Source organism: Cynocephalus volans, chromosome 2 (assembly GCF_027409185.1).
Source record: "Cynocephalus volans isolate mCynVol1 chromosome 2, mCynVol1.pri, whole genome shotgun sequence".
Taxonomy (NCBI): domain Eukaryota; kingdom Metazoa; phylum Chordata; class Mammalia; order Dermoptera; family Cynocephalidae; genus Cynocephalus; species Cynocephalus volans.
The window spans coordinates 115,750,056-115,762,913 of record NC_084461.1 but is presented as its reverse complement, the minus strand read 5'-3'; the positions used below and the strand labels follow the sequence as shown (position 1 = coordinate 115,762,913).

General features: G+C 34.2%; 1 protein-coding gene across 1 annotated transcript in view; it reads left to right on the top strand.

Moving 5' to 3' along the window:
• The window catches only part of RAPGEF6 (Rap guanine nucleotide exchange factor 6), a 226,433-nt gene that overhangs the window by 165,089 nt on the left and 48,486 nt on the right, over window positions 1–12,858 (top strand). Inside the window, exons 15-16 of the mRNA XM_063087303.1 lie at window positions 1,451–1,559; window positions 9,058–9,298. Of these exons, the coding sequence (XP_062943373.1) occupies window positions 1,451–1,559; window positions 9,058–9,298 (350 nt within the window). The remainder of the gene's footprint in view (window positions 1–1,450; window positions 1,560–9,057; window positions 9,299–12,858) is intronic.

The window sequence follows — 12,858 nt, the reverse complement described above, 5'->3', positions numbered from 1 at the left end:
TTTATCATAAACACATTTATGAATCTCATTCTTCACAGAAAAAAACAATTAGTGAAATCCAATGATTTCATTCGTAAGAATGAAATTTATCATGTTTTTACTTCTTACTTTAATCCTCCTAGCTGTTGTTGAAATGATCTGAGATTTTAGATCTAGATTATTAGCTCTAATAACGTCATTTTTTTTAACACTAGGTATCTTCTCTTTCAAGAATTTTTGACATTTGCATTGTTTCATAAGCTTATAAACAATCATTTAGACATTTATATACTGATTTCATTGATCAGCTCCTTTTCATCTATTCCATATGTATTCATTGTTTTGATTCATTTCACAGTTGCCTTTAGTACCTCTTCTAGTATTTTTTTTCAAAAAGGACAAGCGGGTACTATAGTTTTATGTGTCCTTACGTGTCTTTTGTTCAGTGGCATACAAAATTATTTGTTAATAGTGATTTTTTTACTCAGAACATTGAAGTCACAGAAAACCATCACATTATCTTAGTGTTGCCCAAGAGAAGTTCAAACCAACCTCTTTTCTTTTGTAGGTACCCTTGGGTTTTCTCCCACAATATTGTTTATAAATTCTTTATTCTTTGTCCTTTGAATTTAAAAATTTCATTGGGATATGTTAAAATAAGTATCTTTTTATTATCTTTGCATGGCACTAGATGAGACATTTTAGTATATAGATGCAAGTCTTTTTGAACTCTGGGAATTATACTGCTGTAGATTATTTTTCCTAATATTTTGTTTTTCACTTTTTTTCTTATCGTTTTGAAATTTTTATGTCAATTCCCTAGATTTGTCCTCTGTGCTGCTTATTTTTTGCTCATTATGTTGTCTCTGTCCTTTTTCTTTGGAATCAGTATTTTTTAAAAATAAGCTACTGTGTGATTCTGAGGAACAGCCAAATTGGGGAAGCCCTACTGTGAAGTATCAGCACTATTCACATGGAAGAAGAACCCATCGTGCTTCTTCCTGTTTGGCTACCTGATTCAATCAGTGGCAGGAAATGGTATTAAATATATTTAAAGTACTGCTTTTAAATGAATTACTTCTCTTTGAAATGTAATAAATTTACATTTAGAATATTTGATGAAAGTTTGTATATACATCACAAGCAGTAATTTCTGTGAGGTGATCTGACGTAACTAAAATTTTTCGTTCATATATAAATCATCCTGTGTTCTTAAAATATTTTCTTAGTATGATCCCAGAGGGGAACGAACTTTTAAAAAAATGTTCACAATAGAGAATTTGGGGAATACAAAAATGTAGAGAAAAATTAAACAGTAGTCCGTCTTCTTACAGAGATAACCATTGGTCACATATGGGTGCATTTTATTCAAGTTCCATTTTATTTTTTCACTATTAAACTTTTAAGTTTGTGGACATAACTAATAGTGTTTCTGGCTTAATTTGTATTTTTAAAATACTTTTCTCTTAAGATAATGGAAGTAAATGGACAAAACTTTGAGAATATTACATTCGTGAAGGCCCTTGAAATTTTGAGGAATAATACTCATCTTGCACTTACTGTAAAGACCAACATTTTTGGTGAGTTTTGTTGCAAAAACTGCCCGAGCTTTTTGTAGTAAAATGTAAACATGTTTTTGTTGAAGCTGTTGAGCTATTTTTAGGATCTTTAGTGTTGAACTATTATGTATTCTAGAATTTTCATTTTTCACTATTTGTATTTAATTATTATTTAGATATCTTAGTAAGTTTTAAAATAGGTGTACAACTACATTCAGTCAGTCACTTATGAAATGTCTATTAAGCATCTGTTACATACTGTACTCTGCAAGGGGATTCTGAATGAAACTTAAAATTACCTGAAAAAACTTAAAGGTCATAAGTAATCTTTTTTCTCCCTGCTGATGTGCAAATCAGTCTACTTAAATAATCAGTGAATTACAGATTTTAATAACAGCATACTCCTTCTATGTATTTATTGTGCTTTTATCATGTTTATATTTGACTAAAGCCAGGGGGACTAAGCTTGTACTTTTAACTAAACTCTTCTGTTTTGTCCTTTTAAACTTTGAGGAAAGATTTATTGTCATTTGGTTTCATTAGACACCATGGGATTTTCTCTGAAATTCTAAGAAGGACAACATTAAGAATAGTACAGCAATTAAACTATCGAAGAAAATTTTAAAGACCTTATGAAGTAGGGAGGAAAAAAATTCCTCTAGGTTGTGTAAATTGGAATTTGAGAAGTAAGAGTTGGCTTTAAAATCTATGCCTATGGAAAGAAAGGAAGTGTGTTTAATTTTTTTTTCAGTTTGGCTCCTCCTTATACTGTGATGAGTCATAATGAAAAATGAAATGTTTGGTGTTTTCTCTCGTTTTATTTGCATCCCTTTGACTGAATTACATCATGTAAAATCTGGTATATAACTGCCTCTTGGCAGTTTCCTAATACTACGTTACTTTAGCATAGAATAAGTAAGCAAGCCTTCACGGTTTTGGGATTTTCTGAAGTTTGGACTAGTATCTAGAAGTGCCAACTTTTAGGTTAAACTAAAGGTATCCCAATTTTGAAAACCAGGAAAGCAGACCTTGCTCTGTCACCTTAGGCAAATTATTTAGTCTCTCCAAGCTTCAGTTTTCTTTAAGTTTCTCTTTACTCTCTATTTTCTAGGGTTCTTGCAAATATCTGATACCTTTAAAACTTTTGTGCCTATCACATAATGATTACTAATTGGTATCAAATATTATTATATATGAAAATATAGAGATAGTATAATATAGTAGTTAACAACATGTACTCTGGAAGACAGAAAAAACAGGTCTGAAGGATGCAAAAGGCCAGGAAGCCACACCCTCAGAACTCTTTGAGTGGTGAGAAAACAGTTGCCAAAAAACTCCTAGATTAGATGTGGCAGAGGGCAGGAGTTATGTGGCGCTGCAAAAGGGGAGACGTACCATTCAATACCTTCTTCCTTACTCCAGTTAGAATGCAGTTAGCTAAGCAAAACACCAACGACTATCTCAAGGGAATATTTGTAAAACACTTCTAGAAATGGAGCATTTTAGTCTGGTTGTGATGCCCATGATAAGCCCTAGTAACTCTGAAGTGGACATGGACTAGACTCTAGCTGCTCCTCTAGGTGGCCCAGAAAAACCTCGAATTTTGGCCCAGGTCCTGGACTTTAGGTACCTGGCAAAAGAAAATAAGTATCTTCTTTAGAGAATGCTAACAGCAACCTATTATTTATAAGAATAATTTTTTCAAAAACAGAGTCAAAAAAACAAAGGTTGTGAAGCACTCTTAAAGTCAGTATAAACCAAGACCAACAGAAACAGAAGAAGCATAGGTCCTCCAGAATATCAGAACACAGACTGTAAGGTTGCTCTTATGTCCATGAAGATAAAAATCATATTAAGGGTTCCAGTTTTGGGTAAAATGAAGTTAACACATGAATGTTTCTTGTCCCACTAAACTTAGTAAAACCTGGACAAAAATCATGACCCACCATTTAAGAACTCTGAATAGCAAATTGCAGCAGGCAGATCATGGAAGGACACCAAAATCCAAAGTACCATCACCATTAGTGAATTTACTATTTTTTTTCCCTTCCGTATCTCCCAGCCTGACCTCAAGGCAACCTGAAACCTGGATATGGGTACTAGGAGATCCAGGAGAAGCCTGCCTTGAGGAATGGGAAAGGTAATTCCTAAAATTCAGACAGACTTAGGGAAGCCACCACCTCCACGCTTTTTTTCTTTTTCTTTTTCTCCGTTTTCTCAGGCCCCATCCCCCAAGCAATCTAGTGTCAGTGACAGTGGCCTGCAACAGAAGAGTGAACGAGCCAGGATTCTGACAGGCGGCAACTTTCCTCACCCTTCAATGGAGCTGTGGCTCCAAGAGGGCAGGGCCAATTTCATTGCTTTTTTTCCCCCACTCTGTTTGTCTTTGGGCTACTTAGCCCCTATGCGCTGCAGTTTCTCTCTAGAGGACTGAAAAAGGGAGCTTTAAGGAACTGGAAAATTCCAGGTTCATAACTGAGATGGAGGAGATGGCCCCACACAGTTGTTTATGCACTCCTGGGCTCACCCCCAACTTGTGTACGCGTGGATCTGATGCTATTAGCATATAGTCTTTAAGAACTGACATAAGAGGTAGACCTCTGGTCAGTTCCCAGACTGATAACAAGGTGGCACAAAGCGGACAGATCTGAATAGCTTTGAAAACTGAACATTAGAACCACAGCCCTCAGAAGGCTAAACAAAAATATCAACATTCTCCCTAGGTTATAAACAGGACTCAGAGCAATTTTAACTATAACCAGTTACAGTTTTCTTTATGTTTATTTTGTTTGGGGTTTGCTGAGCTTTTAAATTTGTGCGTTGATGTCTTTCATCACTTTTAGAAATTTCATGGCCATTATCACTTCTGATATTGCCTTTGCCCTTCTCTTTGTCTCCTTTCCAAGTGGGAAATCAGTTACTTATGTGTAATGGGATTGTGTCCCATATGTCTCTTACAGCCTGTCCTATTCTTTTCATTTTTTTCCCTCTTCGTGCTTCAGTTTGGATATTTTCTAATGATCTGTGTTTGAGCAAACAAATCTTTTTTTCTGCTGTATCCAGTCTGCTGTTAAACACATGTAGTGAGTTTAATTTTAGGTAATGAATTTTTCAGTTCTAGAATATTCATTTGAGTCTCTTTTATAGATTCCAGTTCTCCATCTTTTCTCCATTTTATCTCCTTTCCTCTATTTGATATATTTATAATGGTGTTATAAAATCCCGTGTGCTAACTCCAACATTTGGATTTTCTTTTATTGTTTTCCCTCTTGATTATCAATCATATTTTCTTCGTGATCTTATAAATTTTTATTGTGTGCTGTACTTTGTGTATAAAAGAACCTTAGAAAGGAATGAAATTAATATTTTCTCACAGAAAGGATTTGCCATTTTCTCTGTTTAAGCAGATAGGGTAAAGGGAATTGAGCTATGTCAGGCTGGATTGCAGAATTACTTAGACTGAGTTCAGTGGTTTCAGTTTAAGATCAAGACTTGTCATGTGCTTCAGGCATGCTCCCCTCTAGTGGAACTTCATCTCTAAATACTGAACGATGGTGGGAAATTTCACTCCACCTTTTCAACCTTGTCATCTCACCTTCCTACTCTCCTACCCCTAGTCTCTATTTAAGGCGTGGCTTTAATTTAGAGTCTGGTAGGTTTCTGTCTCTTCTTTTATATAATTTCTGCCCTTCAGAGATTTTGAGGTTAGCTCTTTAACCTCCCATCCCAAGCAGGTTGAGGGGTAAATCTGTCGTGTATTGCAAGCCCCTCCCTGCTGTGTGACTGTCTCCTAAGTACATTGAAACTGTGAGAAATTTGCATCCTGTCCCCAGTCTCCTGTATTGTCCTACTAATAGCAGATGCTCTGTGGTGAAAAGTGATACTGCTTTTGACCTCTGTATTCCAGTTTTTATGACAGTCCTCACAGTCATCCGAAGTTCTCCCTTTTCCCTAGTAGCATCCCTCTACCTGATCCACACCTTATGTTTAAATTCAGCAAATGCCCCCGGAGAAGAAAACTGGCAATCTCAGTTTACTCTCTTCCTGCTCTAGAATTTTAGTTCATCTGTTCCTCTTGGCTTTCACAACTTTTCAACATCTTTAAAAATCTCACTACTCAAATAACTTACTATTACCAGTTTTTTTTGTTTTGTTTTGTTTTTGTCTGTTTCGTGACCGGTACTCAGCCAGTGAGTGCACCGGCCATTCCTATATAGGATCCAAACCCACGGCGGGAGCGTCGCCGAGCTCCCAGCGCTGCACTCTCCCGAGTGCGCCACGGGTTTGGCCCTACCAGTTTTATTTTTAATAAAAGTAATACATACATATATTTTGAAAATTAAAATGCTACAGGTACATTATGGGACCAAACCATATACAATATTCTGAACTTTTTCACATAAGTTTGTATAGATCTAGTTCTTGTTTTATAACTGTTAGTAATGCATAGAATTCCATTGTATTATCACCATAATCTATTGAGCTAATGTCATATTGATGGACATTTTAGAGGGTTTATAGTTTTTGCTATTAACAATATTTAATAAAATCTTTTATACTTATTTTTAATGCTTATATAGATATATCTATAAGATAAATTCCTCAAAGTAGAATTATTTTTGCCAGATATTGCAGGGTTTTACTTTCTGAAAATTTATTTCATCTACACTTTATTTATCAGCATAGAAAAATGCCTCTGCTGTGGGCATTATCAACTTTTTAATAATTCACATTCATTCTTTAATAATGAGTAAGGTGGAGCACTTTTTTGTCTGTTTTAACATTTTTTCCTATGAAGTCTTTTAATTTCATCTGTTCATTTTTGTATTGAGTTACTCATCTTTTGGGTTTTTTTAAGCACCTTATAAAGGACATTGTCTTTTCGTCTTAAAGGTTGCAGATACTTTCCCCAAGTTGTTTGTGTTTTGATTTCTCTTGTTTCGTGTATATGGCTGCATGCCTGCATATACACATCTGTAGAGAGAGAGACATTTTTAGTTTTTACATAGTCAAATTTATTAAACTTTTCTTTTGGAGATTCTTGGACACCTTCATTTCTGATTCATACATCTGATATTCCTGTTTAATAACATTTTAAGTGCATTTGCTCACTATTCTTTAATTTTTGTCCTTAACTAATTTTTTTAATTCAGCACGATCATTTCTCTTCTTTATCTACAAATTACAAGCCCTGCAGATTTTTATCTAAAATTACATACACAAGTCCAGTGAAGATAAAACTATTTTTTAAACTATTGAGTCACCTTATATATACACTGCAGCCAGGGAAATCTGCTGGTCCTTAAAAGATTTCCTGTTGCTCTTAACAGAAAATTTAGTTACCTTACCTATAATATTAGCTGGCATCTTCTCTATCTTGTTCTCTAGTTGTTTTTATTTTTTTGAACTTTCTTTCTATCATAGGGACTTTGAACTTGAGATTTCTTCTACCTAGAATTCTTTCTCCTTCCCTTTCTTTGTATAGTTTAAGTCTACTCATCTTTCTGTTTGCTTTTTGCAAGGTGACTTACTTAAGGGAGATTACTCCTTTCCTACTATCTTAAGTAATTTCTCTAGTTATGTTCTTTCTGTATCATGTATCTCAGACTGTAAGTTCCACAATAGGAGGAATGAGGAATGTGCAAGCATGTAGTATAGAGCCTGACATACATTCATAGGTTCAATATTTTAAAATATTTTTTGAGTGGATAAATATCTTGATTTTTAGCTTGAAAAAAATATTTTTACTTTACTATGTAGTTTAGAATAAAGTGAAATTTTAAAATTAGAAACTGAAAAGAACTTTTAATGTATTTTAATCAAGCAGAGTATCTTTGAAAGTTGATTCCTGACGATCTCTGTTATTTTGGAGGTAGAAAATATGATCTTCATAAGCTTGCACTGTGCTTTTGGTAATGTGGTATCATCCTTCTAGTTGAAACCCTTAAAACAGTTCAGATTTTGCAGGCTGTTAATACTGTAAGCTGACAGTTTATTTTAGTTTATCCATTTCAATCTCAATGGTAGGTCCTTTGATGTGGGAAGCTGTTGCTTTCTTTTATCTCAAAAACAACAGAAAAGATCACCATTCTCTGTGGTTGGGGTTTCAGTGAGCATGCTTATACAATTTACAGCTTTTCTTTTATAAAGGTACAAAGTATGCTACTCAAAGCTACACCTCATGATAAGCTGAGTGGTTAGTTCTACAGCTCATGTGGCCAAGGAGCTTTAAATCTATTCTCAAGAGTGTATGGCCACCGTTTCCCTTTATTCAGACTCCCCCAGGTGTCCTCCACCATAACTTTTCAGGAAAGTTATCTTCTACCTAAGCATATGGTTTTTTTAGTGTTTTTTGTTTTGCTTTGTCTCCAGCAATAGTCGATCTGTCTTATTTAAGAACACATGTATAAAACAGAACCCTAAAACTTCTTTTTATAACATAATGAAAAAGGCGCCTTGTTAGTGCAGTAGGTAGCGCGTCAGTCTCATATAACATAATGAAAAATAGGTGGTACAGATTTTCGTAACTGGAAAATGAGACAAAAATAGATTATAGATACATAGCATTATATAGATTTATCTTTCTTTTGCCTGATCCCAGGGAGGTGTATCCCTTCTCACAAGGTGAAAATTGGCTCTAGACAAAGATTGCTAGACAGGCAATTCCCCAAATGCACCTGCACCCTCATTAAGGATGAAGTAATTCACCAGACTTAGAATTGATAAGAAGATATCTGAGATATGATTGGTTATTTACTTAAGACGACTGTACTGAATGTTTATTAGCCGCTTTACTGAGTGACATAAGCCTTATAAATGTGACCTTGAGGAAATTGTTATATATTACTGAATTTAATACTATTTGTTTCTGGTAAAAAAGAAAGAAAGGTCCAACAAAGCTTTCTCGTTTTTTTAATTGCTAAATTTTACAAAACCGAGCCTGACTATAGTAGTTATATCTCAAGTGAAATGTGTTATGATGAGGAATAGTATGCAAATAATAGAATCTAAATATCTTATAAAATTAGTTGATTAGCAGTTTCATTGCTTATTACCTAAATAGGAACCTCTGTATTTTTCAAACGTGCTGGCAGCCTGCCTACTTCCTTTCCATTTCCTTTCTTTTATCACTGTTGGGCAGCATCTGAAGTACAGTCAGGTGTAAAAACTGAAAATAGAAGTAGATATAGCTGGGCCGACCCTGTGGCGCACTCTGGAGGGTGCGGCGCTGGGAGCGCAGCAGCGCTCCCGCCACGGGTTCGGATCCTATATAGGGATGGCCGGTGCACTCACTGGCTGGGCGCGGTGTGGCCGGTCACAGAAAAGACAAAAAAAAAAAAAAAAGAAGTAGATATAGCTGATAAATAAAGGATGGGTGTAAATTTGATAGTGTTTAATTTATTAGTGCTGTGAAAGACCAGATAATAGAAAGCATCTGTATTTATCCTTAAAATTTATTGTTGGTGTAAAAACTTTCCAATGAGAAGAAAAGACATGACAAGTTTGTTTATTTCCACAGTGTTTAAAGAGTTACTTACTAGGACTGAACAAGAGAAATATGGTATTCCTCATATTCCCAAAATTGCTGAAAAAAAAAGTAATCGTCATTCAATCCAGGATGTACCAGGAGATACTGAACAGACGTCACAGGAAAAAGGAAATAAGAAAGTTAAAGCAAATACTGTTTCCGGTGGAAGAAACAAAATCAGGAAAATTTTGGATAAAACACGATTTAGTATCTTGCCTCCAAAACTATTTAGGTAGGTAATGCCATTCTCAGTCATGTAGGAATTTTCTTATTGACTGTAAAGTTTTTATTGTACAGGAGGGAGGTTTGGGTCAGTTTTACTTTTTATGCAACTAATGCATCATAAAATCTTCAAGTAATAGATATGTATGAAAGAATAGATTCTGAATGTGTCTCCCCATCATTTCCATGAAGTTACTACTGTTAGATTATATAATCTTCCATTAGCATTCTTTTCAATTTTAGGAAAGACTCAGTTTTATTTTATGAAATCTATTTTTATATATTTTTAGTTAATTTTAGTCCCCTGGTGTACAAATTTGGACACCTTTAATCTTGGGACACATTCATTGCTATTAGTTTTTTGGTTTTTTAAAATTGTCTTTCCCTTATGGCACTATTTTTTCCGTCCTGAATTCCAAAGTTGAACTTTTTAATCAGATCTCAGCAGACTTTTTTGGTAAGAAATTACATAATTATTTGCCAGATGGGGTCTATCAATTCAGCTTCCAAACAAGCATGGATATTTTGCCAGTTAAGTACTATTTCATTCATGTCATATCATGGATTATACATGAAAGCATAGTTTTCATTATACATGCTCCCATCTTAATTACCATGAATTTGTAGCAAGCTTTACCTGATTATTATCTATTGTTTATTAAAAAACAGAAGTAGCATTAAATAGTGTCAGTGAGAGATAAAAGGATTTTTGGTATTTCGTGCTCTTAATCTTTATAGTGAATTCAAACTAGATGCAAATGATGCAGCTCATTCCCTTTAATAGAAAATTGTAACTTTTTATTAGGACTGGCTAACCTCTTTAACAGTTTGCTTCCTTGGATTCAGTAACCTTACCCTCTATGTCCAAAAATTGGCAAGTTTGTTTTCAAAAATCAATTATTAAGGTTTGTATTTTTTTTTTAAATCTTGGTTTTCTACATAATTTAAATATCCGTGAAAGCCTTTTCCTCTCTTTTTTTCTCTTACCTACCCTTAGAACATTTAACTGGCCTCTAGAAATATAAGCCTAATTATAAGGAGACAATTTAGGGTAGGCACAAATTACTTATCAGATAAGGTATTTCCTTTGCCTTCACTGTCAGATTTGACTGCTTTCTCTCCCTAGGAAAGCATTTCCTGTTTCTGCAATGCCTTTACTTGTTTTACCCACCCTTGTTCCCCTCTACGTTTCAATATAAATTGACTTAAAGTTTCTCCTTTCTAGGTTTGTAGTGTTCTCTTCTTAAATATAGGAATCCTATTTTTCTCTGTGCCAAAACATTCACCTACGTTACTTAATTTAATCCTTACAGTAGTCCTGGGGTCTAGATAGTATTATAGTCATACATTGCTTAACAATGGAATATGTTTTGAGAAATGTGACGTTAGGCGATTTCATTGTGGTGCAAACATAGAGTGTACTTACACAAACCTAGATGTTATAGCCTACTACATACCTAGGCTATATGATATAGTGTATGCTCCTGGTGTATAAACCTATACAGCATGTTACTGTACTGAATACTGTAGGCAGTTGTAACACATCAGTTAGTATTAGAGTATCTAAACATAGAGAAGGTCCAGTAAAAATATAGTATTATAATCTTATGGGGCCACCTTCATACATGCACATTTGTCATTATGCAGCATATGACTGTATTCACATTTAAAGATGAGGAAACCAAGGTCCAGAAAGAGAAAGAAATTTGCCTGAGCTCAAACAACTAATAACCCAGGTCTGTCTGACATTAAAGCTTGCTCTTGAAACACTAATATTTGCTTTCTTGCATTTCTTTATGCTTTTCCCTGACTCTTCAACTCTCTTGTCCTGGCTCTCTCTTCCTTTTCTGCCTATTAACAATCCTTTAGCTGTTTATTTAACAGTTCTCTGCTCTCCTTCTTGCGTAGTTTTCTAATCTGTCTAAATCCTAAATTTTACTTCTAAAATATATTCCAAATGTATCTGTACTTTAATCATTTCCATGATAATAGGTAAGTATTCTGTGATACCTCTGTTTGAATGTATAGCAAGTACTAGGCAGAATACTGCATTGAATAAAATATTGATGGGAATTAATATTAACTGAAAGCACTGGTTTTAACATAAGTACAACCCTTAGAGAGCGGTAGCATTTTTGTTATTGTGCTGATGGAAATGTTTTTACTATTGCTACCATCTGTTTGTGTGAGGCTGTTCTATTTTAAAATTAAACAAATATTTTGGGGTATCTAAAACTTAAGTGACAGAATTGCGTTTCTTTGTTTTTATTTTTTCTCTTAGGTGGATTTAGAATTGCCTATGTGATGCTTCTAAAATATGTTAAAAGAAGAGTATCTTTTTTGCTTAAATATGGCCATTTTCATTTGATACTTGTTTTTGAAACATTTAAAGAGAATTAATTAACTATAGCTGACTTGCTTTCTGTTCTGCTTTTAATGTGCTTATCTAGGAAACAGCCAAATAATTAAGCTTGAGAGATTATACAAGAAATAATATGCAATCAGAAACACAAATACCACATGACCTCACTCATGTGGAATCTAAGAAGAAAAGAAAAAAGTTGGTACTGTGAGGCAGAAAGTAGAACAATGATTACAGAGACTTGGGGGAGGCAGGGGACAGAGAGAGGTTGGTCGATGGGTACAAAATTACAGTTAGCACAGAAAGAGAAATACCACATGTTCTCACTTATTGGTGGGAGCTAAAAATTAATATATAAATTCACACACACACACACACACACACACACAAACGGGGGGGGAAGAAGATATAACAACCACAATTATTTGAAGTTGATACAACAAGCAAACAGAAAGGACATTGTTGGGGGGGAGGGGGGGAGGGAGAAGGGAGGGAGGTTTTGGTGATGGGGAGCAATAATCAGCCACAATGTATATTGACAAAATAAAATTTAAAAAAAAAAAAAAAAAAGGTATAAGTTTATGAAGCTAATTATTCATTTAAATATTTTACAAAAGTTCTCAAATCCTATTCAGATGTTCAGCATCATGCAAATAGAGCTGTAATTAATAAATTTCCCTTTGAAATTTAAAAAAAAAAAAATTGCAGTTAGATAGGAGGTATAAGTTCTGATATTTTATTGCACAGTAGGGTGAATATGGTTGACAGTTAAGTTTTATATATTAAATAAAAGCTAAAGGAGAGGCTTTTGAATATTTTTGCCACAAAGAAATGATAAATACAAGAGGTGACCTATACCTTAGCAACCCTGGCCTGATTATTATACAACATATATATGTATCAAAACGTCAGATTTTACACCATAAGTATGTACAATTACAGTGTGTCAGTTCAAATTTTAAGTATATATATGATTGCAAAAAAATAAAATCTATGTAAAACACATTCATACATCATTGCCAATTCAAATTATGGTTGAATTCTCTGAAATAAAGCTGCTCAAAGTTTATATTTGGAAAAAAAGAATGTGCCTTTAGAATAAACTTCAGAGACTATAGATATATATATATTTTTTTAGTTCTATTTTCCTTTCTGGCCTTCTTTCCTTCTTTTTAAAGACTTCTATTATTTTGTTGCCTTAACTTGGC